Raw genomic sequence first — 27,246 nt, forward strand, 5'->3', positions numbered from 1 at the left:
TCTACATTAGTTTCAGATAAGAAGACACTTAGGAAGAGTTCTCTCAAAGAGTGGGCCTTTGGGTGTATATCAAGGACCCGCAAGGACAACCAACACACGTGTCTACCACCCACAAAGCCAAAACAGCTCTTTGGAGCTGCTCTTGAGGATGTATGTGATAATGACACCCTGCCCACCCCAATTCTGGTAGGTCTTATTTTGGTTTCTGTAACCTTCCTGAGAAGGGGAGTTCTGAGAGATCAAGTGTTCTCTTCCAAATCTACTCCCAAATGAAGAAGTCTGACTTTGTCCGATAAGATTCATAACATTACTTCAAAGAATAAGACCTGATTTAGGTACTGCAGAGTCAGAAGGCAACTACAAGATGAAAAGATACTCTCATCCATTCCGCTGATTTCAACAAAGACCCATCTATACCAGCTCAGACCAGTTAACATGGACTCTGTAAGTTAAGGCAATTAGAGAAGGCGAGGTTGAGATAAAGAGTGAGAGCAGTCCTTTACAGATCACCTTTATGAGGCGAGAAGGAGCAGCAGTCAGATTAGTGAGCTGCTGCCCTTACCCAAGGAAAGAGTAAGAATATAGAGGCATGTATGTGGAAAGCTCCTGTCTTAAGGGGGAGGGGGGGTGTTCTTCTGCAAGGTTGTACAGAGTAGTTATCGCTTAAACAGCTGCGGCAGGAATTCTGGAGATCAGCCAGAGGCTGGGACCAGCTGGGAGCTGGGCAAAATCCACCCAATGTCCATTTTTTCCTTCGGGTGAAAGAGTACTTGTTTTGCATAGAATGGTGGGGAGATCCTGGAGGCGAGTTTGAACTCCAGGCTATTTGGAGCCGCGTAGCTTTCCTTCAGACCCTGGGTGTAAGAATCTCTGAGAGTCCACCTCATCCTCATATGTCTTCTCGTCTCCTCCCTTGAGGTCCACACTAGTCTCAAGTTTCGTTCAGCTGAGTCTACTCCCCCTTATGATGCAAAATGTCTCACATGGATTAGATATGTAACTCAGGTGTTTCAGCATAAAGTACGCATCCTCTGGCAAAGATGAATCATGTGCTCCTGACAGAATGTGTCAAAAGAGAGTCACAGAGTTTGGACTGTGCTATATCAAATTAGTGTGTTGAACTGTAAGCATTAACTCTTGTTCACTGTCCACTATCTCTGCAAGCACTACACTAGATGCAGGGAATTTTATGGTATATATGAAGAAATTTATCATACTAGCTACGTGCCAGCTACTACCCCAGACCTTGCGTCTTTCACAGAACATTTAGGCAGTAGCCATGACTATCATCACCCCCACTTCATAAATGAAAATCACAAGAGCCTCACCCAAGTATGTGCTATGCCCAAAGTCACACAGTGGATGATTGGCATAACAGATTCCACATTCCTTGAAAAACCTGGCTCCAATATCTGTTACCTCTCTAACTCTGCAGACAGCAGAGGACATGAAAATACAGGAAAAGGAACTAGAAAGGCTGATGAGAGAGGAATGTCATCGGAGAAGGAGGAGGGGCGTATTGAGCCTGATTTTCAGGGGAGGGAATACAGGAAACAGGGATGAATGGGGTGGACAGTCCCTGGAAGGGGAATAAATGAATAGAGCATGACTATGGCAAAAAGATTTCCACACGTAGGGAAGAGCATCTATAATAGGGAATAATGAGAAAGGAGCGGTGAAGGAGGAGAGGGTGAATCTACAAAGGCCCTAAAGCAGAGACGTTTAACACAGTAAATTCACTGAAACGGAAAATCCGATTACACAAGTGTTTAAAATGTTTCAGTGTATGAATGTCAAATCGATTGTTGGGTCGAAAATATATTTAGAGACTCTGGAGAAAAAATTTCAAACTGACTTCGGTGCTGTTCTAGAACTGTACCCTCATATACCACAGCTCTGTCAAAAAAGGGGCAAGCGTGTGGTCTGGGCTTCTAGGCATGAAATGTCCCACAGTTTTCTTTTCTTTCCTTCCCTATAGGATATGCATTCCTTTATCAATCAGAAACGGCCGTTCACAGAGAGCATCTTTAGAAAATCAGCCAGTATAAAATCATGCAGCGTCCTACAGAAGAAACTAAACTGTGGAGACACAGTGAACTTGAATGATGAACCAGTTCTTGTGATATCGTCGGTCTTAAAGGTAAGGAAAGTTTGAGCATTATCCACACACGGTAAATCTGAAGCTATATGACTGGTCCTTCAGTATGAATGCCCAAGAAACATAATAGGCATAAGAGAGGAAGGATCTGAAAAGTGAAAGACATTTCACAAAGCCAAAACTGAAGGAAGGTACCTCAAATGTTATAAGCCCCATACATTAGATATTTTCCTTTTTCATTGCACATCTTGACTCCAGAACGCTCCATGCAAAAGAATAACAATATATTTCAAAATACCCACTTACACATTGAGTGTTTACCAAAACAAGCTTTCTGCTTTGGATGACTTCCTCATCACCTTCCTAATGAAGGCCACATTTCCAAAAGAAAATTCATATTAAGCTTTTGGAAACAGTTAACAGAAGCAACTTCCCAGGTGGCTCAGACAGTAAAGAATCCGCCTTCAATGCAGGAAACCTGGGTTCCATCCCTGGGTTGCAAGGATCCCCTGGAACAGGGACTGGCATATGACTCCAGTATTCTTGCCTCGAGAATCCCATGGACAGTGGAGTCTGGTAGGCTATAGTCCATGAGGTGGCACAGAACTGGACACGGCTGAAGCAACTTAGCATGGATGCAGGACAGATGTTTACTCACTATGGTAAACTTGTGTGTTTAGTGTGTGTGTGTTTATGTGTGTGTGTGTGTCTGTCTGTGTGTCTGTGTGTGTTACTCTTCTACTCGCAGCCGACTCTCTGTGATCCCATTGACTGTAGCCCAGCAGAGTCCTCTGTCCATGGAATCCTCCAGGCAAGAATACTAGAGTGGGTTGCCATGCCCTTCTCCAGGGGATCTTCCTGCCAGGGATCGAACCTGCATCTCTTGCATCTCCTGCATTGGCAGGCAGGTTTTTTACCACTAGGTCCACCTGGGAAGCCCATTTGGCTTACAATGAATCAAAAAACGCTTAGTGAGGCCAGCAAAATCTCTGATCAGTTCATCATCCTCCCTTCCCCTGTGTCTCAATGCCTTTTACTTGAAAATTAGTGTAGGGATGACTCCACCATTTGTTCCTCCTTTTATCTCCCTTACCATCTTTAATGGGCTTTGTTAACATTTGTAAGTTTAACCCACCAACCAAGGTTACAGTTACACGGTAGCCAGTTTTACTACGTGCCTAATCTTATACATCTTATTTTTAAAGTGAGTGCAACAATCAAAATCTGTTTGGAATTTTGCAAAAGTCAATAGATTTATATAAAAAATGGACTGAGTTTGAAATGATACAGCTAAATCACAAGTGTGTAGTTAAATTTCTACCAGGGCGGTAATACAACAGAAAGAAAAAATTAATCAATCCATCTTGGTGCTTGTTAGCAGCTATGAACAAAAATATATTGATGTAGTAATTACTACAGACAGGTTATTAAAATTATCCTAGAAACTAAATAACTTATGGTGTTTCCTTGTCCCCTATTAATGTTCCCTTGGATGATAATAACAACAGTGCAGGTATGGTTTAGAGTTGACCCCTACTACACTGGACCCATAATAATACACACTAGGTATGCAAATAGCAAGTAGAGTGCTACCCTCTCTAAGGTGCACACTTGGAACTGATTTGATTTTTGAGCAAGTGTTACAAGGCTCTTGCCTGTTTCCATGCTATAAGCTAGTAAGACTAGTAAGCTTACAGACTAGTAAGAGGGTGGCTACTTATGGGTACAGGTCTTAGACAGTCCCAAAGTTTTCTCTTCCTAAAGTTGATTGATCTTGGTAGGGAATCAAACCTTGCAACTTTGGCCTTGAGAATACCATATGTCAAAGCATCCATGGAGTTGGTCTAAATCAGAAATGAATATAGAGTCAGAACCACATTGAGTTTTTCATTCAACTGTGTATAAACAGAGGTCCAAAAGCAAATACCCATGGCATATTCTGCATGAGTCATACCCTGGCTTAACCATACTCAGTCTCACCAATGGATTCTACAGCACAGGGTTCAGGAGAGAGAAGAGACACACTCCAAGTGCATGTAGTTTGGCACACAAAGCATAGGCCCTGCTGCACACTCCCAGACTCCCCGAAGTCAAAGCCAGATGACATGGTTGAATGGCATCACCAACTCCATGCACATGAATTTGAACAAGACCCAGGTGTTGGTGATGGACAGGAAAGCCTGGTGTGCAGACCATGGGGTCGCAAAGAGTAGGACGGGACTGAATGGCTGAACTGAAATGGAGTGCTTCCTCCTTCCAAATGTACTGCGGACACTCCATAAGAAGCCTAGTGAAACCCTGATGACCATCATTGGGTACTGTATACCAATTACAAGAAAAAGTATGCGAGGACTGAGACTTTGTACATTATCTTCATACTCTGTCCTCAGTACTCAAGAGAGTGCCTGACACAAACAGCAGCTCAATAAGTCCTGAGACAAGCGAACACTATCAGGATTACAATCATGATAGTTGCCTTAGAAACACTGCCTAAAGAAGATACTATTAACAGAAGTCAGGCTGTATATTAAGACCAGTGGAAGCAAGTTGTGCCTTTGAACCTGGCAAGGCAATGCAATCATTTCCTCTCAGTCTTGCACAACAGGTTACAACTTCATCTATTTTAATAGGCCCCATTCTACGATAGGAAGCCTTGATCATCAGGATAAAGTTTCCAGGCCTCCTCTTCGGAAGCTGACATTTGCATATTCTATCCCACAGGTGTCAAGTTGCAATGTATCTAAATTTTCAGTTTCCTCTTTGGGTGGATATATTCCATTCTCAGAGTTGTAAGGGTATCATGTAGTTTACGATTGGGGATTGTGATTTATTTCTAACACCGGCTGCTTAAAAGTCTGTAGAACTGAACTTTTATATGATTTTATTTTTTTTTAAGAGAAAAGGATTGAAGCTATTTCGATACTAGCTTTTTCCCAAAGAGCACACGTACTTCAGGTTTTCTCTTAATATGTGCAGAAGAGCATGTAGGGGTGTCATTTTGTTTGTTTTATTTCAGAACTTCTCTTTCTTGAATTACGAGCAAGCATGTGTCTGAAGGAAACAAACAAAATGGGCATGTGCGTTTCTTTTCAAGAAACTAATAGGATTTAGGATCAGTTATCACCAGACCTTGCCAGTTTGTACTAATGTGTTAACATGTACACAAAGAGTAAGTTCCAGGCGATAGAAGGAGCTTTCGTTTCATTCTCACTTCAGCCCAGACTCTGCTTTTGTGCTTCTAATTTTAGTTGGGTAAAATCCAACCAGTACTTCTGGGTGTGCAAGGCTGTGGTGAATGACAGCCAAGCTCTGTGTGAATCAGTCTGGGTGGCTGTGAAGGAATTGTGGACTGAATTGAATTTTTCCACTAAATATTTTCTTTGCAATTTCTCCATTGAATTTATCCTAAGAATAATATATACTTTTTGATCTATATAAGGACTTTCTTCGAAATATCCAAGGAAGCATAATTACAGACAGTCTGTATGATAAATGGCCTGATGTTATTGATCAAAGGAACGAGCCGGAGAAAACAACGTCGACCCAGAGGTAATGATGCAATAATTACTCAACTCTGAGAAAATACAACCGACATACTCTTAGGAAAATATTAGCTTATAGTTTACCGCTATGTCCTCGAAAATAATGATCAGTATCACGGGGTTTCACTTGATCATGCCCATGGATGCCAGTTTGAAAAGAGATGCATGCCTTATTGGTGACACTGTAATTGCTGTTTTTCTCCTAATCTTATTAACATGGAATGCTTGACCATTTTACACCTTCTGAATACATGAAACTGTTGGAGATGAAATCCACTGGTCTAAAATGAGATGATAAAGAACCAATCCTCCAGTGGTATGATCTTAAATACAAACACATAACTAACCAGAGCAGGTCTTACCTGGTTCAGGAATTAAATTCAGTGAAACATTTTTGTATGCATTCATGCCTGGAAATGTGAGAATAGACTGTGTATATGGTATAAAAAGAAGTACTTTGTTCTCTGTATTCCCACTTACTAAGCGAAATGACTCGCTTATTTATAAGTGTTTTTTCTGTCCTTAGGCATCTAGACCAGCTGCCGAGAGCCAATGTAATTTTCATGCGATATCTTTTTGGATGTTTACACAACATTGAGCAACATTCCTCATCCAATCAGATGACAGCTTATAATTTATCAGTGTGTATATCCCCAAGCATTCTTTGTCTGTCTAATTCTGGCAGCTCAGAAAACTTCACCAAACAGGTAACGAGATCTCTCATTTTTATGCCTTGCGGAGCAGAGTCCCCATCTTGAACCTGAAGTCTGTAGTAGTAACTCTGATGAACCAGGTTTTAAAGTGCACATTTTAATTACACTGCCTTGGAGTGGCAGAGTCCTACTCTGGTTGGGCATGGGAAGGTGTATTATAACTGAGAACAGTTGACTCACTTCCCCTTTGCCACCCAAGAGATTAAACGATAGAGAGGTAAGAGTAGGATGATATGATAGAAAAAACGTGGCTTTGGAATCGGAAAGCCAAGGTTCAACTCTCAGCCTAATCACTGAGGGTGTACAAGCCTCCAAACTATGATTTCATCATTACCCAATGATGACAACACCCAATACATCTGGTCACTGTCGGCACATCTTGGCGGCCTGGGCAATATGAGCACCTGAGGCTCCACACATACTGGCCGCACTCTGCCAGCTGTGGCTCATTCAGGAAAATACTTGGCTGCTATTGTGTCTCAGCCTGAGGATGAGGAAGCTAGTAAAATATTTCAGAACATCCTAACAGAGCCACAACATGCCTAATAAGATCACAGCTCTTCTCCAAGCTCCCCCAGACAGCAAGTGTGAGGCAAGGGAATGTGCTAAGACAGACAGACATGTTTTCTCTCCAGATGCTTTCTTTCCTCACAAACCCCCCTGGCCCACACAGAGACCTCTGCTACCCAAGTTTCAGGCATTACTTCACTGAAGTGAAATTCACAACTGGTGTTGTATTCGATACTTTATAAATTTTAATAATATGAGATATATAAAATCTATCTCAATAAAACTAGAAAAAATTTTTATTAAAAATAAATAAAACTGAATAAGAGAACATACATTTTTGTTCCAAATATCCTATGTGAGCTACTTAAAAATCATCCTAGTTTTAAGCATGTTAACCATCATTACAAAATTTTAGCTATTAAACCAGGCTACATAGTATAACTTTAGCCCACTGACTCAAAGAATTTTAAAATTTGAGGCCAAACTACTCTTCAAAGTATCAGTTATGTCTTAGAAAAAGCTGATGTATATATATTTATATAGTTTTTAGCCAAGTCTGAATTTTTCTCAGATTTCTTTTGCACTTTTTGTTAGAGCCAAGACTCATGGATGAAATGTGATTTACTATTACACCATATGTACAGTAATACCCCGTTTTTTGCCCCTTCGTGTTACAGATTTCTTTCATACAATTTCTAATTGAAAACTGTCTCAAGATATTTGGAGAAGATATCACTTCTCTCTTCGGAGAGATCTCAGTGAGTTCTGATAACAGTGATATCACTGATATTACCGATAACAGTGAGAAGGTTGCAGGTACGTGAATAATGTAACTGGCTTTGATGCCAAAGACAGCAAGGCTGCCAGGCGTCAATGGGAGATCCTAGAGCCCAAAGCACATTCTAAGGGCAGTAATTACCATCTGCTCCAAGACATGGGAAGTTTCCCACTTGTGAGAGCAAAGCAAGGTTAAGACTGTTCTGATTTCAAGAAGCAACTAGTACAGCTTTAGGAGACATCATGATTCATTGAGTTCAGTTCAGTTGCTCAGTCGTGTCGGACTCTTTGGGACCCCAAGTACTACAGTGACCCCAAATCGTTGGGGTCGAGGACTGCAGCGCACCAGGCCTCCCTGTCCATCACCAACTCCCAGAGCTTACTCAAACTCATGTCCTTTGAATTGGTGATGCCATCCAACCATCTCATCCTCTCTCGTCCCCTTCTCCTCCTGCCTTCAATCTTTCCCAGCATCAGGGTCTTTTCCACTGAGTCAGTTCTTTATATCAGGTGACCAAAACATTGGAGTTTCAGCTTCAGCATCAGTTTGATTCCTGTGTTTGGGGTGGCCTTTCTGTATTCTGGCAGCTTGTGATTCCTCTTTCTTGTGGATGTTCCTCACTGTGGGTCAGTTGTGCGGGTGTCTTTTCAAGGTTTCCTGCTTAGGGAAGCTTGTGTCCCTGTTCTGGTGGGTGGAGCTGGACTTCTCTCCGGAGTGCAATGAAGTGTCCAGTAGTGAGTTTTGAAATGTCTACGGGTTTGGTGTGAATTTGGGCAGCCTGTATATTGATGCTCAGGGCTATGTTCCTGCGCTGCTGGAGAATTAGCCCGGTATGTCTTGCTCTGGAACTTGTTGGCTCTTGGGTGGTGCTTGATGAGCTCTTATCCATTAATGTTCCCTGGAGTCAGGAGTTCTCTGGTGTTCTCAAGTTTTGGACTTAAGCCTCCTGCCTCTGGTTTTCAATCTTATTCTTACAGTTGCCTCAAGACTTCTCTCTCTGAACAGCTCCAATAATATAACATCTAGGTCAAGGATGAAAAGCTTCTCCACAGTGAGGGACACCAAGATAGTTTCACCAAATTAGATGGAGAAGAGAAGAGGGAGGAGGAAGATAGAGTTGACCAGGAGAAGAAGAGTGGGAATCAGACGGGTAGAGAGCAAGCTAGCCAGTAATCAATTTCCTCTATGCTCTACACAGTCTGGACTCCTCAGAGAGGCTCATGCAGTTACACAGAGAAGAGAAGGAAGAAGGAGACAGAGGTTACCAGGACAAGAATAGAGGTAATCAAAAGGAGAGAGACAGATCCAGCCAGTAATCAGTTCCCAAAGTGTTCTCCACAGCCTTGAACACACAAAGAGATTCACAGACTTGGGTATGGAAGAGAAGGGTGAGGCAGGAGATAGAGGCGACCTGGTGGAGAAAAAGGAGAGTCAAAAGGGGGAGAGAGCAATCAAGGCAGTGATCAAACTCCCAAGTAAAAATGGGTAGTGAAGATTGGGTTCTTAAACCTACAAAATTGATAACAAATACCAAAAAGCACACATTAAAAGTCTACAGTAAAGGTTAGAGTCTCCCAAATACAATATTAAAAGAACAAAATAAAGTCACAAAAAATGATAAAATATATATATATATGAAGTTTGCATTAAAAATAGGGTCTTTTTTCCTGAAAGGTAATAGTAGGTTATAAAAATTAAAATTAAAGAAGTAATAGTGGATTTAAAAATTTAAAAAAAAATTTTTAATGATAATTATAAACATATTCCTAGGAATTTCTCTGGAGTTGTTTTCGGCAGTGTGGGGTTAGTTCAGTTTCAGATAGTTCCGTGATCCAGCTTATACTTCTCAAGATCTCTAGGCCACTTCCAATGTAGTCAGTGCTAACTACAAAGTTTTAATCTGTTGCACCTGTCTTTTGCAGAGCGGATCCCTCTGTTTATTTTAACATCTTCTGTTTGCTGGTTTCTTCAGTGTCTAATTTCCACCCTGACTGATGGGGGCAAAGGTGGTCACTTATTTAGGCTCACTTATTCAGTGGTGCTGTGGGGATGGAGGAGCACTGCAAACAAATATCCCTGGTGTGTGCTCACAGTGTCCTGGCCGCACTGGGTTTGCCCCCGCTCACAGTGTGTGTGCTTTCCCAGTCTACACTGCTCAGGCTCCAGTTTGCTCTGCCTGCAACTGTCTGAGGTGGGCCCTGGGTTGCGTGTACTTCCCAGGTCTAAGAGGTTCAGGTTCAGGTTCAGGTTCTCAGGTACTCCACAAAGGCGCAGACTCAGTCAGACCTGCATTTTGTGCCCTTCCGAGGTCCGAGCAGCTCAGGCGACGAGGTACTTGACAAGCACAGTCAGCCGCAGGTGTGGTGTGTCTTATCAGCTCTCTAATCCCAGCTGCTCAGATTCCTGGGTAGCAGCAGGCATGCCCATCTCAGGTGGGCCATGTCTCTCTGTTGGGGAGCTGATCTCTGGCTGTGACCCTCCCAGCGGATGTCAACCGCCCAGAATCCCAAGAAGTATTGGTTAGCAAATGGGAGCCTGCTTGCAGTTTTGTAGAGGATGCCTCTCTGAGGCTGAGATTGCCCCTTTTTGGCTCTGGCTGCCCCCGGCTGCCACCCTGTCTCCAGCGGGGGATGAGCCAGTTGACAGCCAGCTAGCTCTTCTCCCGTATTCTCTCAGTTCTCTGCCCTGTGAGTGGGCCAGGAAGTGCCTTAGATTAGGGCTTTTCACAGGATGGTTTTCTCTCTTTTTTCTCTCTCTCTCTGGCTATCCCACAATTTGGGTTGCTATCTCACATTAGCTCCCTCAGATTGCCCTCAGGGCAATCAGGCCTGGTCCTTACCCTAAGCAATGCAGCCCGCACCTCCCTGTTCAGGCCCCCCACTTGCTGGTGGCAATTGTGAGTGTCTGGACTAGTTCCCTGCTGGAAGTTGATGTTAGGCACGCAATCTGTGGGTTTCTTTCTTTCTTTTTCCTCCCCGTTATGTTACCCTCTGATATTCCAAAATTCCCCACTGGCCTGCCAATGGGAGTGTTTCTTAGTGTTTGGAAACTTCTCTTTTAAGACTCCCGTCCCAGGACAGATCTCTGTCCCTACCCTCATTTGTCTGTCTTTTTCTCTTTTATATTTTTTCCTACCTGCTTTTAAGACAATGCGCTGCCTTTCTGGGTCCCTGATGTCCTCTTCAAGCATTCAGAAGTTGTTTTGTGAAATTTGCTCAGCATTCTATATTCTTTCGATGAACTTGTGGGGAGAAAGTGGTGTTTCTGTCCTATTCTTCCGCCACCTTAGGACCACCCCTGAGACTTGAACTCTCCATTGTACTTTCACAGCAAGCTCACTTTCCATTCTGCTTCAGACCTAGGTTGCAAATGGAACTGGACCGAATGTTTATATGTCCTTTTGTTTTTAAATCTTTCCTCTTGCAATTATCCTTGCTACCATTCCAGTATTGTCCCATTGACATTTCTTTCTCTGAATAAAATGTCTTACCAATTTAGGAAGTACTGGGGCCAGAATAGAATTTCTAATTAAAGTATTTGTATTCTTATAATTGTTATTCTATACCCACAAAATTTCAAAATTTCATTTTTTAACATTCAAAGCCTACTTTGAGTATGAGGAAACACTGACCTAAATCTTTCCAGGATTGTTTAAGAAGGATGAGGTTATAAAGTTAACCTGTTTAACAGTCCATGGCAACCCACTCCAGTATTATTATCCAGGGAAACCTTGGACAGCAGCTGAGAGGCTATAGTCCATGGGGTCTCAAGAGTTGGACACGACTGAACAACTGAGCACCATACTTTTCGTGGCTATAGTATATAGTTTTATTGGTCACAGAGCCAACAAGAACTCTAACACCAACCAATGTACATTGCGACAGGTCCATCTGGGCCTGAAAATAAAAGCATAGGCCTTAATGTCTATTTTGCTTTCCATCTATGCTTATAGGCTAGCTGGACATATAGCTTTGTACCAACTGATAGAGATTTCTTCCTAAGAGTATTCTTTTTAAAGCTGAACAATGAATGAATACATTTGAAATACATGAATACCTGTGGGTACTGTAGAAATAAAAGAATCAGGTTAAGAGTAGGGAAACCAGGGTGCATAAAGAAACTCAACCCATATAAACATGTATCTTTTTAACATTTGTACATGTTAATTAGGAGAATCTCTTCCTGAATTTAAGAATGCATTTGCTTTCTTCATTCTCTCCTTTGAAAATGATGGTGGTATGAATGTCAGGGCAGGAAGAGCCTAAGGCAAAGTGATGGCATTCCTTCAGGAATGCACACCTTCTGGAGGCTGCACAATCAAATGGAGAATGGGGGTGGGGTCTGCTTAGGGGCAGGTGACTGATGTCTAGTCTGCCTTAGGCTTTCTGAAGGAGGGAAATCACCTTTATTAAGATGCTATGTGCCATGTCTTGTGCTGGGTAGTACATTATGTTATGTAGTCCAGTGAGGTGTAAGTAGCATCATTTATGTTACATTTGAGCAAACTGACGCTCAAAGAGTTTTAGGTAACTCATCCAATTAAGAGGCAGAATAGGATCCTTCTGGTTCTCTCTCCCAGCACCACAAGTGGTTCACTCACTTGAATGGACATGGTGACGCACTCATTATGTCTCCGAAAGACAAGTGGATGGGCATTTTAAAAGATTTGGTTAAATTCTTCTCTTTATTTTTCTACAACAGGGCTCCACTAATTGACTTCTGTAACTGGTTATTTAAGCAGGTTATTTAAGGAAATATTAAGCAGGTTTATTGAGCAAATATCAGGAAAACATTCATAGCTGGGCACGAGACACTTTGAACTCAATTTTTCATTGCTGATCACTCTTTTTTGGAAAGCATTCCTTTGACTGGGGCTGTTGGTAGTTAAAATTCATCTTTGGGTTACCTGAGTAAGGTGTCACACACACACAAAAAAATGGCCCCCTGTAATCTTACCACATTTTCTGCAATTAATGATTACTTATCAAGGACCCTGAGGGCAGGAAGTCATCCTTGGAGCTGACTGAGGTGTGTGGCCTCCCAGAGGAGAGTTCCAGAGGTTGACTGATAAGCACTGTCAGGCAGGATGTTTCATGAATGGCGATTCTTTTCAAGAGAGAAAATTGGGCATGACTGGGTACTCAGAAAGGCAAACAGGTAACTGAACAGAGGAAGGAAACTTACTACAAATGCTGCTTGATTTGAATATTAAATAATTTTGGCCTTTCAAATGAGATCTGAAACCAGAATCCACTGATAAAACTTCACGTTAGGAAACCTGTATAACTATAGGTAAAGTGCCTCATGACACAGGGCAAAGGGAACAGAGAGCACTCTCTGGGGGAATACTGTCACAGGGAGAGTCAATCCTGCGTCTGATCACGCCTCTAGGTTTAACTACTGGTTTGCAGAATATGGGGAAGAAGAACATGTTAACACCACAAGGATGCAATTAGCCTGCTTCAGAATGAGGGGAATGCTATATAACAAATGATTCAGTTTCTCTCTTTCAGCCTCTGCCATGAACATGCTGCTGAGTGTAAGTGGTGAAAATCAGGCTAAATAAGCTAAATTACTACTAGTGAAAATCTCTCTTCTACATTAGTTTCAGACAAGAAGACACTTAGGAAGAGTTCTCTCAAAGGGTGGGCCTTTGGCCATATCTCCGGGATCCGTGAGGACAACCAACACGCGTGTCTACCACCCACAAAGCCAAAACAGCTCTTTGGAGCTGCTCTTGAGGATGTATGTGATAATGACACCCTGCCCACCCCAATTCTGGTAGGTCTTATTTTGGTTTCTGTAACCTTCCTGAGAAGGGGAGTTCTGAGAGATCAAGTGTTCTCTTCCAAATCTACTCCCAAATGAAGAAGTCTGGCTTTGTCAGATAAGATTCATAACATGACTTCAAAAAATAAGATCTGATTTAGGTACTGCAGAGTCAGAAGGCAACTACAAGATGAAAAGATACTCTCATCCATTCCGCTGATTCCAACAAAGACCCATCTATACCAGCTCAGACCAGTTAACATGGACTCTGTAAGTTAAGACAGTTAGAGAAGGTGAGGTTGAGAAAAAGAATGACAGCAGTCCTTTACAGATCACCTTTATGAGGCGAGAATGGGCAGCAGTCAGATTAGTGAGCTGCTGCCCTTACCCAAGAAAAGAGAAGTATATAGAGACAGGTATATGAAAAGCTCCTGTCTTAAGGGGGCCTGTTCTTCTGCAAGGTTCTTCAGAGTAGTTATCGCTTAAACAGCTGCAGCAAGGAATTCTGGAGGTCAGCCAGAGGCTGGGACTGGCTGGGAGCTGGGCAAAATCAACCCAATGTCCATTTTTCCTTTGGGTGAGAGACTACTTGTTTTGCATAGAATGCTGGGGAGGTCCTGGAGGCGAGTTTGAACTCCAGGCTATTTTGAGCTGCGTAGCTTTCCTTCAGACTCTGTGTGTAAGAATCTCTGAGAGTCCACCTCGTCCTCATATGTCTTCTCGTCTCCTCCCTTAAAGTCCACACGAGTCTCAAGACTCCTTCAGCTGAGTCTACTCCCACTTATGATGCAAAATGTCTCACACGGATTTGATATGCAACTCAAATATTTAAGCATAAAGTACGCATCCTCTGACAAAGATGAATCATTTGCTCCTGACAGAATGTGTCAAAAGAGAGCCAAAGAGTTTGGACTGTGCTATATCAAATTAGTGTATTGAACTGTAAGCATTAACTCTTGCTCACTGTCCACTATCTCGGAAGCACTAACTAGATGCAGGGAATTTTATGGTATATATGAAGAAATTTATCATACAGGCTACGTGCTAGCTACTACCTCAGACCTTGCGTCTTTCACAGAAAATTTAGGGGGTAGCCATGACTATCATCAGTGCCACTTCATAAATGAAAAACAAAAGAGCCTCACCCAAGTATGTGCTATGCCCAAAGTCGCACAGTGGATGACTGGCATAAGAGATTCCACATTTCTTGAAAAACCTGGCCCAATATCTGTTATCTCTCTAACTCTGCAGACAGCAGAGGAAATGAAAATACAAGAAAAGGAACTAGAAAGGCTGATGAGAGAAGAATGTCATTGGAGAAGGAGGAGAGGCGTATTGAGCCTGATTTTGAGGGGAGGGAATACAGGAAACAGGAATGAATGGGGTGGACAGTCCCTGGAAGGGGAATAAATGAATAGAGCATGACTATGGCAAAAAGATTTCCACACGTAGGGAAGAGCATCTATAATAGGGAATAATGAGAAAGGAGCGGTGAAGGAGGAGAGGGTGAATCTACAAAGGCCCTAAAGCAGAGACGTTTAACACAGTAAATTCACTGAAACGGAAAATCCGATTACACAAGTGTTTAAAATGTTTCAGTGTATGAATGTCAAATCGATTGTTGGGTTGAAAATATATTTAGAGACACTGAAGAAAAAATTTCAAATTGACTTCAGTGCTGTTCTAGAACTGTACCCTCATATACCACAGCTCTGTCAAAACAGGAGCAAGCTTGTGCTCTGGGCTTCTAGGCATGAAACGTCCCACAGTTTTCTTTTCTTTCCTTTCCTATAGGATATTCTTTCCTTTATCAATCAAAAAGGGCCATTCACACAAGGCATCTTCGGAAAATCAGCCAGTATAAAATCATGCAGAGCCCTAAAGAAGAGACTAAACTGTGGAGACACAGTGAACTTGAAAGATGAACCAATTCTTGTCATAGCGTGGGTCTTAAAGGTAAGGAAAGTTTGAGCATTATCCACAAACGGTAAATCTGAAGCTATATGACTGATCTTTCATTATGAGTGCCCAAGAAACCTAATAGGCATAAGAGAGGAAGGATCTGAAAAGTGAAAAACACTTCACAAAGCCAAAAGTGAAGGAAGGTACCTCAAATGTTATAAGCCCCATACATTAGATATTTTCCTTTTTCATTGCACATCTTGACTCCGGAACACTCCATGCAAAGGAATAACAATATATTTCAAAATACCCACTTACACATTGAGTGTTTACCAAAACAAGCTTCCTGCTTTGGATGACTTCCTCATCACCTTCCTAATGAAGGCCACATTTCCAAAAGAAAATTCATATTAAGCTTTTGGAAACAGTTAACAGAAGTAACTTCCCAGGAAGCTCAGACAGTAAAGAATCCGCCTTCAATGCAGGAAACCTGGGTTCCATCCCTGGGTTGCAAGGATCCCCTGGAACAGGGACTGGCATACGACTCCAGTATTGTTGCCTGCAGAATCCCATGGACAGTGGAGTCTGTCAGGCTATTGTCCATGAGGTGGCACAGAATTGGACACGGCTGAAGGAACTTAGCATGGATGCAGGACAGATGTTTACTCACTACGGTAAACTCGTGTTTTTAGTGTGTGTGTGTGTGTGTGTGTGTGTGTCTGTGTGTGTCTGTGTCTGTGTGTGTTAGTCTCCTAGTCGCAGCCGACTCTCTGTGATCCCATTGACTGTAGCCCAGCAGACTCCTCTGTCCATGGAATCCTCCAGGCAAGAATACTAGAGTGGTTTGCCATGCCCTTCTCCAGGGGATCTTCCTGCCAGGGATCGAACCTGCATCTCTTGCATCTCCTGCATTGGCAGGCAGGTTTTTTACCACTAGCACCACCTGGGAAGCCCATTTGGCTTACAATGGATCAAAAAACACTTAGTGAGGCCACCAAAATCTCTGATCACTTCATCATCCTTCCTTCCCCTGTGTCACAATGCCTTTTACTTGAAAATTAGTGTAGGGATGATGCCACCGTTTGTTCCTCCTTTTATCTCCCTTACCATCTTTAATGGGCTTTGTTAACATTTGTAAGTTTAACCCACCACCCAAGCTTACAGTTACATGGTAACCAGTTTTACTACATGCCTAATCTTATAAATGTTATTTTTAAACTGAGTGCAACAATCAAAATCTGTTTGGAATTTTGCAAAACTCAATAGATTTATACAAAAAATAGACTGAGTTTGAAATTATACAGCTAAATCACAAGTGTGTAGCTAAATTTCTACCAGGGCGATAATACAACAGAAAAAAAAAATTAATTAATCCATCTTGCTACTTGTTAGCAGCTATGAACAAGATATTTTGATGTAGTAATAACTACAGAAAGGTTATTAAAATTATCTTAGAAACCAAATAACATATGGTGTTTCCTTGTCCCCTATTAATGTTCGATTGTATGATAATAGCAACAGTGCAGATATGATTTAGAGTTGACCCCTACTACACATGACCCATAATAATACACACTATTTATGCAAATAGCAAGTAGAGTGCTACCCTCTCAAAGGTGCACACTTGGAACTGATTTGACTTTTGAGCAAGTGTTACTAGGCTCTTGCCTGTTTCCATGCTATAAGCACAGACTAGTAAGAGGGTGGCTACTTATGGGTACAGGTCTTTGATAGTCCCACACTTTTCTCTTCCTAAAGTTGATTGATCTTGGTGGGGAATCAAACCTTGCAACTTTGGCCTTGAGAATACCATATGTCAAAGCAACCATGGAGTTGGTCTAAATCAGAAATGAATATATAGTCAGAACCACATTGAGTTTTTCATTAAACTGTCTATAAACAGTGGTCCAATAGCAAATACCCATGGCATATTCTGCATGAGTCATGTCCTGGCTTAACCATACTCAGTCTCACCAATGGATTCTACAGCACAGGGTTCAGGAGAGAGAAGAGACACACTCCAAGTGCATGTAGTTTGGCACACAAAGCATAGGCCCTGCTGCACACTCCCAGACTCCCCGAAGTCAAAGCCAGATGACATGGTTGAATGGCATCACCAACTCCATGCACATGAATTTGAACAAGACCCAGGTGTTGGTGATGGACAGGAAAGCCTGGTGTGCAGACCATGGGGTCGCAAAGAGTAGGACGGGACTGAATGGCTGAACTGAAATGGAGTGCTTCCTCCTTCCAAATGTACTGCGGACATTCCATAAGAAGCTTAGTGAAACCCTGATGACCATCATTGGGTACTGTGTACCAATTACAAGAAAAAGTATGCGAGGACTGAGACTTTGTACATTATCTTCATACTCTGTCCTCAGTACTCAAGAGATTGCCTGACACAAACAGCAGCTCAATAAATCCTGAAACAAGCGAACACTATCAGGATTACAATCATGATAGTTGCCTTAGAAACACTGCCTAAAGAAGATACTATTAAGAGAAGACAGGCTGTATATTAAGACCAGTGGAAGCAAGTTGTGCCTTTGAACCTGGCAAGGCAATGCAATCATTTCCCCTCAGTCTTGCACAACAGGTTACAACTTCATCTATTTTAATAGGCCCAATTCTACGATATTAAGACTTGATCATCAGGATAAAGTTTCCAGGCCTCCTCTTCGGAAGCTGACATTTGCATATTCTATCCCACAAGTGTCAGGTTCAAATGTATCTAAATTTTCAGTTTCCTCTTTGGGTGGATATATTCCATTCAAAAAGTTGTAAGGGTAACATGTAGTTCACCATTGGGGCTTTTGATTTATTTCTAATACCTGCTGATAAAAGCCTGTAGAACTGAACTTTTATATGGTTTTTTTTTTTTTTAAAGAGAAAGATTGAAGCTATTTCAATACTAGCTTTTTCCCAAACAGCACACATACTTCAGGTTTTCTCTTAATATGTGTATAAGAGCATGTAGGGGTGTAATTTTGTTTGTTTTATTTCAGAACTTCTCTTTCTTGAATCACGAGCAAGCATGTGTCTGAAGTAAACAAACAAAATGAGCATGTGCATTTCTTTTCAAGAAACTAATAGGATTTAGGATGAGTTATCACCAGACCTTGCCAGTTTGTACTAATGTGTTAACGTGTACACAAAGTATAAGTTCCAGGCGATAGAAGGAGCTATAGCTTCTTTGCTCACTGCAGCCCAGACTCTGCTTTTATGCTTCTAATTTTAGTTGGGGAAAATCCAACCAGTACTTCTGGGTGTGCAAGGCTGTGGAGAATGACAGCCAAGCTCTGTGTGAATCAGTCTGCGTGGCTGTGAAGTAATTGTGGACTGAATGAATTTTTCCACTAAATCTTTTCTTTGCTATTTCTCCATTGAATTTATCCTAATATTAATATATACTTTTTGATCTATATAAGGATTTTCTTCGAAATATCCAAGGAAGCATATTTACAGACTGTCTCTATGATAAATGGCTTGATGTTATTGATCAAGGGAACAGGGAGGAGAAAATAACGTCAACCCAGAGGTAATGATGCAATAATTACTCAACTCTGAGAAAATACAACCAACATACTCTTAGGAAAATATTAGCTTATAGTTTACAGCTGTGTCCTCTAAAATAATGACCAGTATTACGTGGTTTCACTTGATCATGCCCATGGAAGCCAGTTTGAAGAGAGATGCATGCCTTATTGGTGACACTGTAATTGCTGTTTTTCTCCTAATCTTATTAACATGGAATGCTTGACCATTTTACACCTTCTGAACACATGAAAGTGTTGGAGATGAATCCACTGGTCTAAAATGAGATGATAAAGAACCAATCCGCCAGTGGTATGATCTTAAATACAAACACATAACTAAACAGAGTAGGTCTTACCTGGTTCAGGAATTAATTTCAGTGGAATATTTTTGTATGCATTCATGCCTGGGAACTGTGAGAATGGACTGTGTACATGGTATAAAAAGAAGTAATTTGTTCTCTGTATTCCCACTTACTAAGCGAAATGACTCGCTTATTTATAAGTGTTTTTTCTCTCCTTAGGCTTCTAAACCAGCTGCCGAGAGCCAATGTAGTTTTTCTGCGATATCTTTTTGCAGTTTTACACAATATTGAGCAACATTCCTCATCCAATCAGATGACAGCTTATAATTTATCAGTGTGTATAACACCAAGCCTTCTTTGTCTGCCTAATTCTGGCAGCTCAGAAAACCTCACCAAACAGGTAATGAGATCTCTCATTTTTATGCCTTGCGGAGCAGAGTCCCCATCTTAAACCTGAAGTCTGCAGTAGTAACTCTGATGAACCAGTTTTTAAAGTGCACATTTTAATTACACTGCCTTGGAGTGGCAGAGTCCTACTCTGGTTGGGCATGGGAAGGTGTATTATAACTGAGAACAGTTGACTCACTTCCCCTTTGCCACCCAAGAGATTAAACGATAGAGAGGTAAGAGTAGGATGATATGATAGAAAAAACGTGGCTTTGCAATCGGAGAGCTAAGGTTCAACTCTCAGCCTAATCCCTGAGGTTGTGCAAGCCTCCAGACTATGATTTCATCATTACCCAATGATGACAACACCCAATACATCTGGTCACTGTCGGCACATCTTGGCGGCCTGGGCAATATGAGCACCTGAGGCTCCACACATACTGGCCGCACTCTGCCAGCTGTGGCTCATTCAGGAAAATACTTGGCTGCTATTGTGTCTCTGCCTTAGGATGAAGAAGCTAGTAAAATATTTCAGAATATCCTAACAGAGCCACAACATGCCTAATAAGATCACAGCTCTTCTCCAAGCTCCCCCGGAAAGCAAATGTGAGGCAAGGGAATGTGCTAAGACAGACAGACATGTTTTCTCTCCAGATGCTTTCTTTCCTCACAAATCCCCCTGGCCCACACAGAAACATCTGCTACCCAAGTTTCAGACATTTCTTCACTGAAGTGAAATTCACAATTGGTGTTGTATTTGATACTTTATAAATTTTAATAATGAGATATATAAAATCTATCTCAATAAAACTAGAAATAATTTTATTAAAAATAAATAAAACTTAATAAGAGAATATACATTTTTGTTCCAAATATCCTATGTGGGCTACTTAAAAATCATCCTAGTTTTAAGCATGTTAACCATCATTACAAAATTTTAGTTATTAAACCAGACTACATAGTAAAACTTTAGCCCACTGACTCAAAGAATTTTAAAATTTGAGCCCATACTACTCTTCAAAGTATCAGTTATGTCTTAGAAAAAGCTGATGTATATATAATATATTTATAAATTTTTTAGTGAAGTCTGAATTTTTCTCAGAATTCTTTTACATTTTTGGTTAGAGCCAAGATTCAGGCATGAAATGTGATTTACTATTACACCATATAGTAATACCCAGTTTTTTGCCCCTTTGTGTTACAGATTTCTTTCATACAATTTCTCATTGAAAACTGTCTCAAGATATTTGGAGAAGATATCACTTCTCTCTTCGGAGAGACCTCAGTGAGTTCTGATAACAGTGATATCACTGATATTACCGATAACAGTGAGAAGGTTGCAGGTACGTGAATAATGTAACTGGCTTTGATGCCAAAGACAGCAAGGCTGCCAGGAGTCAATGGGAGATCCTAGAGCCCAAAGCACATTCTAAGGGCAGTAATTACCATCTGCTCCAAGACATGGGAAGTTTCCCACTTGTGAGAGCAAAGCAAGGATAAGACTGTTCTGATTTCAAGAAGCAACTAGTACAGCTTTAGGAGACATCACAATTCATTGAGTTCAGTTCAGTTGCTCAGTCGTGTCTGACTCTTTGGGACCCCAAGGACTACAGTGACCCCAAGTCCTTGGGGTCAAGGACTGCAGCGCGCCAGGCCTCCCTGTCCATCACCAACTCCCAGAGCTTACTCAAACTCATGTCCTTTGAATTGGTGATGCCATCCAACCATCTCATCCTCTCTCGTCCCCTTCTCCTCCTGCCTTCAATCTTTCCCAGCATCAGGGTCTTTTCCACTGAGTCAGTTCTTTACATCAGGTGACCAAAGCATTGGAGTTTCAGCTTCAGCATCAGTTCGATGGCTGTATTGGGGGTGGCTTTTCTGTATTCTGGCAACTTTTGGTTCTTTTTCATTGTGGAGGTTCCTCACTGTGGGTGGGGTTGTGTGAGTGGCTTGTCAAGGTTTCCTGCTTAGGGAAGCTTGCGTCCCTGTTCTGGTGGGTGGAGCTGGACTTCTCTCCGGAGTGCAATGAAGTGTCCTGTAGGGAGTTTTGAGATGTCTACGGGTTTGGTGTGAATTTGGTCAGCCTGTATATTGAAGCTCAGGGCTATGTTCCTGCGTTGTTCGAGAATTTGCATTGTATGTCTTGCTCTGGAACTTGTTGGCTCTTGGGTGGTGCTTGGTTTCAGTGTAGGTATGGATGCTTATGGATGAGCTCTTATCCATTAATGTTCCCTGGAGTCAGGAGTTCTCTGGTGTTCTCAGGTTTTGAACTTAAGCTTCCTGTCTCTGGTTTTCAGTCTTATTCTTAGAGTAGCCTCAAGACTTCTCTATCTGTACAGCACCGATGAGAAAACATCTAGGTTAATGATGAAAAGCTTCTCCACAGTGAGGGACACCCAGAGAGGTTCACCAAGTTAGATGGAGAAGAGAATAAGGTGGAGGGAGATAGAGTTGGCCAGGAGAAGAAGAGGGGGAATCCAAAGGGGAGAGAGCAAGCTAGCCAGTAATCAATTCCCTATGTGGTCTCCACAGTCTGGACCCATCACAGAGGCTCATGCAGTTACACAGAGAAGAGAAGGAAGAAGTAGACAGAGGTGACCAAGACAAGAAAAAAGGGAATCAAAAGGAGAGAGACAGATCCAGCCAGTAATCAGTTCCCAAAGTGTTCTCCATAGCCCGGAATACACAAAGAGATTCACAGAGTGGGTAGGGAAGAAAAGGGTGAGGGTGGAGATAGAGGCGACCTGGTGGAGAAAAAGGAGAGTCAAAAGGGGGAGAGAGCAATCAAGGCAGTGGTCAAACTCCCAAGGAAAAATGGGTAGTGAAGATTGGGTTCTTAAACGTACAAAATTGATAACAAATACCAAAAAGCACACATTAAAAGTCTACAGTAAAGGTTAGAGTCTCCCAAATACAGTATTAAAAAAAAAAAAAAAAAAACAAAGTCACAAAAAATGATAAAATATATGTATGAAGTTTGCTTTAAAAATAGGGTCTTTTTTTTTGGAAAGGTAATAGTAGGTTATACAAGTTAAAATTAAAGAAGTAATAGAGGACTTAAAAATTAAAAAAAAAATTTTTAAATGATAATAGTAAAAATATATCTAGGAATTTCTCTGGAGTTGTTGTGGGCAGTGTGGGGTTTGTTCAGTTTCAGATAGTTCCGTGATCCAGCTTATACTTCTCAAGATCTCTAGGCCCCTTCCAAAGTCGTCAGTGCTAACTACAAAGTTTTAATCTGTCGCACCTGTCTTTTCCAGAGCGGATCCCTCTGTTTATTTTAACTTCTTCTGTTTGCTGGTCTTTTCAGGGTCTAATTTCTGCCCTGACTCATGGGGGCGAAGGTGGTCACTTATTTAGGCTCACTTATTCAGTGGTGCTATGGGGACGGAGAAGCACTGCAAACAAATATCCCTGGCGTGTGCTCACAGTGTCCTGGCCGCACTGGGTTTACCCCCGCTCACGGTGTGTGTTCTTTCCCAGTCTACACTGCTCAGGTTCCAGGTTGCTCTGCCTGCAACTGTCTGAGGCGGGCCCTGGGTTGCATACACTGCCCAGGTCTAAGCCGCTCAGGTTCAGGTTCTGAGGTACTCCACAAAGGCGCAGACTCTGTCGGGCCTGGCTTTTGTGCCTTTCCCAAGTCCGAGCAGCTCAGGCGACCAGGTGCTTAGGGAGCACAGTGCCCCCCAAGTGTGGTGTGTCTTATCACCTCCCCCATCCCAGCCGCTCGATTTCCTGGGTGGCAGCAGGCCTGCCCATCTTAGTTGGGCCTTGTGTCTCTTCTGGGGAGCTGATCTCTGGCTGCGACCATCCCAGCGGATGTCAATCGCCCAGAATCCCAACAAGTCTTGGTTAGCAAATGGGAGCCTACTTGCAGTTTTGTAGAGGATGCCTCTCTGGGGCTGAGATTGCCCCTTTCAGGCTCTGGCTGCCCCCGCCTGCCTCCCTGTCTCTGGTGGGAGATGAGTCAGTGCACAGCCAGCTAGCTCTGCTCTGGTGTTCTCTCAGTCCTCTGCTCTGTGAGTGGGCCAGGAAGTGCCTTAGATTAGGGCTTTTCACAGGATAGTTTTTTTTCTCTCTCTCTGGCTATCCCACAATTTGGGTTGCTATCTCACATTAGCTCCCTCAGATTGCCCTCAGGGCACTCAGGCCTGGTCCTTACCCTAAGCAATGCAGCCCGCACCTCCCTGTTCAGGCCCCCCGCTTGCTGGTGGCAATTGTGACTGTCTGGACGAGTTCCCTGCTGGAAGTTGATGTTAGTCACATAGTCTATGGGGTTTCTTTCTTTCTTTTTCCTCCCCGTTATGTTACCCTCTGAGATTCCAAAACTCCCCACTGACCTGCCAATGAGAGTGTTTCCCAGTGTTTCGAAACTTCTCCTCTTTTAAGACTCCCATCCCAGGACAGATCTCTGTCTCTACCTCATTGGTCTCTCTTTTTCTCTTTTATATTTTGCCCTACCTCCTTTTGAAGAAAATGGGCTGCCTTTCTGGGAGGACCTGATGTCCTCTTCCAGCATTCAGAAGTTGTTTTGTGGAATTTGCTCAGCATTCACTGTTCTTTCGATGAATTTGTGGGGAGAAAGTGGTCTCTCTGTTCTATTCCTCCGCTGCCTTAGGACCACCCCTGAGACTTGAACTCTGGATTCTACCTCCACAGCAAGCTCTCGTTCCATTCTGCTTCAGACCTAGGTTGCAAACGGACCTGGACTGAATGTTTATATGTCTGTTTGTTTTTAAGTCTTTCCTCTTGCAATTATCCCTGCTAGCATTCCAGTATTGTCCCATTGACATTTCTTTCTCTGAATAAAATGTCTTACTAATTTAGCAAGTACTGGGGCCAGAATAGAATTTCTACTTAAAGTATTTATATTCTTATCATTGTTATTCTATACCCACAAAGTTACAAAATTTCATTTTTTAACATTCAAACCCTAATTTGAGCATGAGGAAAAACACTAACCTAAATCTTGCCAGGATTCTTTAAGAAAGATGAGGTTGTAAAGTTAACCTGTTTAGCAGTCCCTGGCAACCCACTCCAGTATTATTATCCAGCAATTCCCACGGACAGGAGCATGACAGGCTGTAGTCCATGGGGTCGCAAGAGTGGGACACGACTGAACAACCAAGCACCATACTTTTCGTGGCTATAGTATATAGTTTTATTGGTCACAGAGCCCACGAGAACTCTAACACCAAACAATGTACATTACGAAAGGGCCATTTAGGCCTGAAAATAAAAGCGTAGGCCTTAATGTCTATATTGCTTTCCATCTAAGGTTATAGGCTAGCTGGCCATATAGCTTTGTACCAACTGATAGAGCTTTCTTCCTAAGCGTATTCTTAATTAAAACTGAACAATGAATGAATACATTTGAAATACATGAATACCTGTGGGTACTGTAGAAATAAAAGAATCAGGTTAAGAGTAGGGAAACCAGGGTGCATAAAGCAACTCAACCCATATAAACCTGTATCTTTTTAACATTTGTACATATTAATTAGGAGAATCTCTTCCTGAATTTAAGAATGCATTTGCTTTCTTCATTCTCTCCTTTGAAAATGATGGTAGTATGAATGTCAGGGCAGGAAGAGCCTAAGGCAAAGTGATGGCATTCCTTGAGCAATGCACACCTTCTGGAGGCTGCACAATCAAATGGAGAATGGGGGTGGGGTCTGCTTAGGGGGAGGTGACTGATGTCTAGGCTTCCTTAGGCCTTCTGAAGGAGGGAAATTACCTTTATTAAGGCTGCTATGTGCCATGTCTTGTGCTGGGAAGTACATTATGTTATGTAGTCCAGTGAGGTGTAGTAGCGTCATTTATGTTACATTTGAGCAAACTGATGCTCAAAGAGTTTTAGGTAACTCATCCAATTAAGAGGCAGAATAGGAGCCTTCTGGTTCTCTCACCCAGCTCCACAAGTGGTTCACTCACTTGAATGGACATGGTGACGCACTCACTATGTCTCCGAAAGACAAGTGGATGGGCATTTTAAAAGATTTGGTTAAATTCTTCTGTTTATTTCTCTACATCTGGGCTCCTCTAATTGACTTCTGTAGCTGGTTATTTAAGCAGGTTATTTAAGGAAATATTAAGCAGGTTTATTGAGCAAATATCAGGAAAGCATTCATAGCTGGGCACGAGACACTTTGAACTCAATTTTTCATTGCTGATCACTCTTTTTTGGAAAGCATTCCTTTGACTGGGGCTGTTGGTAGGTAAAATTCATCTTTGGGTTAGATGAGTCAGGTGACACAGAAAAATGGCCACCTGTAATCTTACCATATTTTTGGCAATTAGTGCCTACTTCTCAAGGACTCTGAGGGCAGGAAGTCTTCCTTTGAGGTGACTGAGGTGTGTGGCCTCCCAGAGGAGAGGTCCAGAGGCTGACTGATAAGCACTGTCAGGCAGGATGTCTCATGAAAGGGGATTCTTTTTAAGGGAGAAAATTGGGCGTGACTGGGTACTCAGAAAGCCAAACAGGTAACTGAACAGAGCAAGGAAACTTCCTACAAATGCGGCTTAATTTGAATATTAAATAATTTTGGCCTTTCAAATGAGATCTGAAACCAGAATCCACTGATAACACTTCACATTAGGAAACCTGTATAACTATAGGTTAAGTGCCTCATGACACAGGGCAAAGGGAATAGAGAGCACTGTCTGGGGAAATACTGTCACAGGAAGAGTCAACCGTGAGTCTGATCATGCCTCTAGGTTTAACTACTGCTTTGCAGAATATGGTGAAGAAGAACATGTTAACACCAGAAGAATGCAATTAGCCTGCTTCAGAATGAGGGGAATGCTATATAACAAATGGTTCAGTTTCTCTCTTTCAGCCTCTGCCATGAACATGCTGCTGAATGTAAGTGGTGGAAATCAGGCTAAATAATCTAAACTACTACTAGTGAAAATCTCTCTTCTACATTAGTTTCAGACAAGAAGACACTTAGGAAGAGTTCTCTCAAAAAGTGGGCCTTTGGCCATACCTTCAACACCCGCGAGGACAACCAACACGTGTCTCTACCACCCACAAAGCCAAAACAGCTCTTGGAGCTGCTCTTGAGGATGTATGCGATAATGACACCCTGCCCACCCCAATTCTGGTAGGTCTTATTTTGGTTTCTGTAACCTTCCTGAGAAGGGGAGTTCTGAGGGATCAAGTGTTCTCTTCCAATTCTACTCCCAAATGAAGAAGTCTGGCTTTGTCCGATAAGATTCATAACATGACTTCAAAGAATAAGATCTGATTTAGGTACTGCAGAGTCAGAAGGCAACTACAAGATGAAAAGATACTCTCATCCATTCTGCTGATTTCAACAAAGACCCATCTATACCAGCTCAAACCAGTTAACTTGGACTCTGTAAGTTAAGGCAGTTAGAGAAGGCGAGGTTGAGAAAAAGAAGGAGAGCAGTCCTTTACAGATCACCTTTATGAGGTGAGAAGGGGCAGCAGTCAGATTAGTGAGCTGCTGAAGGAAATGGCAACCCACTCCAGTACTCTCGCCTGGAAAATCCCATGGGCAGAGGAGCCTGGTAGGCTGCAGTCCATGGGGTCGCTAAGAGTCGGACACGACTGAGTGACTTCCCTTTCACTTTTCACTTTCATGCACTGGAGAAGGAAATGGCAACCCATTCCAGTTTTCTTGCCTGGAGAATCCCAGGGATGGGGGAGCCTGGTGGGCTGCCATCTATGGGGTCACACA

At 42.3% G+C, this 27,246-nt stretch overlaps 1 protein-coding gene across 1 annotated transcript in view; it reads left to right on the plus strand.

The window, feature by feature from the left end:
- Nucleotides 1-5,728: 5,728 nt before the first annotated feature.
- LOC129657374 (rho GTPase-activating protein 20-like) overlaps nt 5,729-27,246 on the plus strand; it is a 29,922-nt gene continuing 8,404 nt past the window's right edge. Inside the window, exons 1-9 of the mRNA XM_055587553.1 lie at nt 5,729-5,824; nt 6,167-6,194; nt 6,326-6,347; nt 8,840-8,922; nt 9,950-9,999; nt 15,205-15,366; nt 18,744-18,853; nt 19,373-19,553; nt 20,745-20,883. Coding sequence (XP_055443528.1) covers nt 5,729-5,824; nt 6,167-6,194; nt 6,326-6,347; nt 8,840-8,922; nt 9,950-9,999; nt 15,205-15,366; nt 18,744-18,853; nt 19,373-19,553; nt 20,745-20,883 — 871 coding nt within the window. The remainder of the gene's footprint in view (nt 5,825-6,166; nt 6,195-6,325; nt 6,348-8,839; nt 8,923-9,949; nt 10,000-15,204; nt 15,367-18,743; nt 18,854-19,372; nt 19,554-20,744; nt 20,884-27,246) is intronic.

Source organism: Bubalus kerabau, chromosome 7, assembly GCF_029407905.1.
Source record: "Bubalus kerabau isolate K-KA32 ecotype Philippines breed swamp buffalo chromosome 7, PCC_UOA_SB_1v2, whole genome shotgun sequence".
Classification (NCBI taxonomy): domain Eukaryota; kingdom Metazoa; phylum Chordata; class Mammalia; order Artiodactyla; family Bovidae; genus Bubalus; species Bubalus kerabau.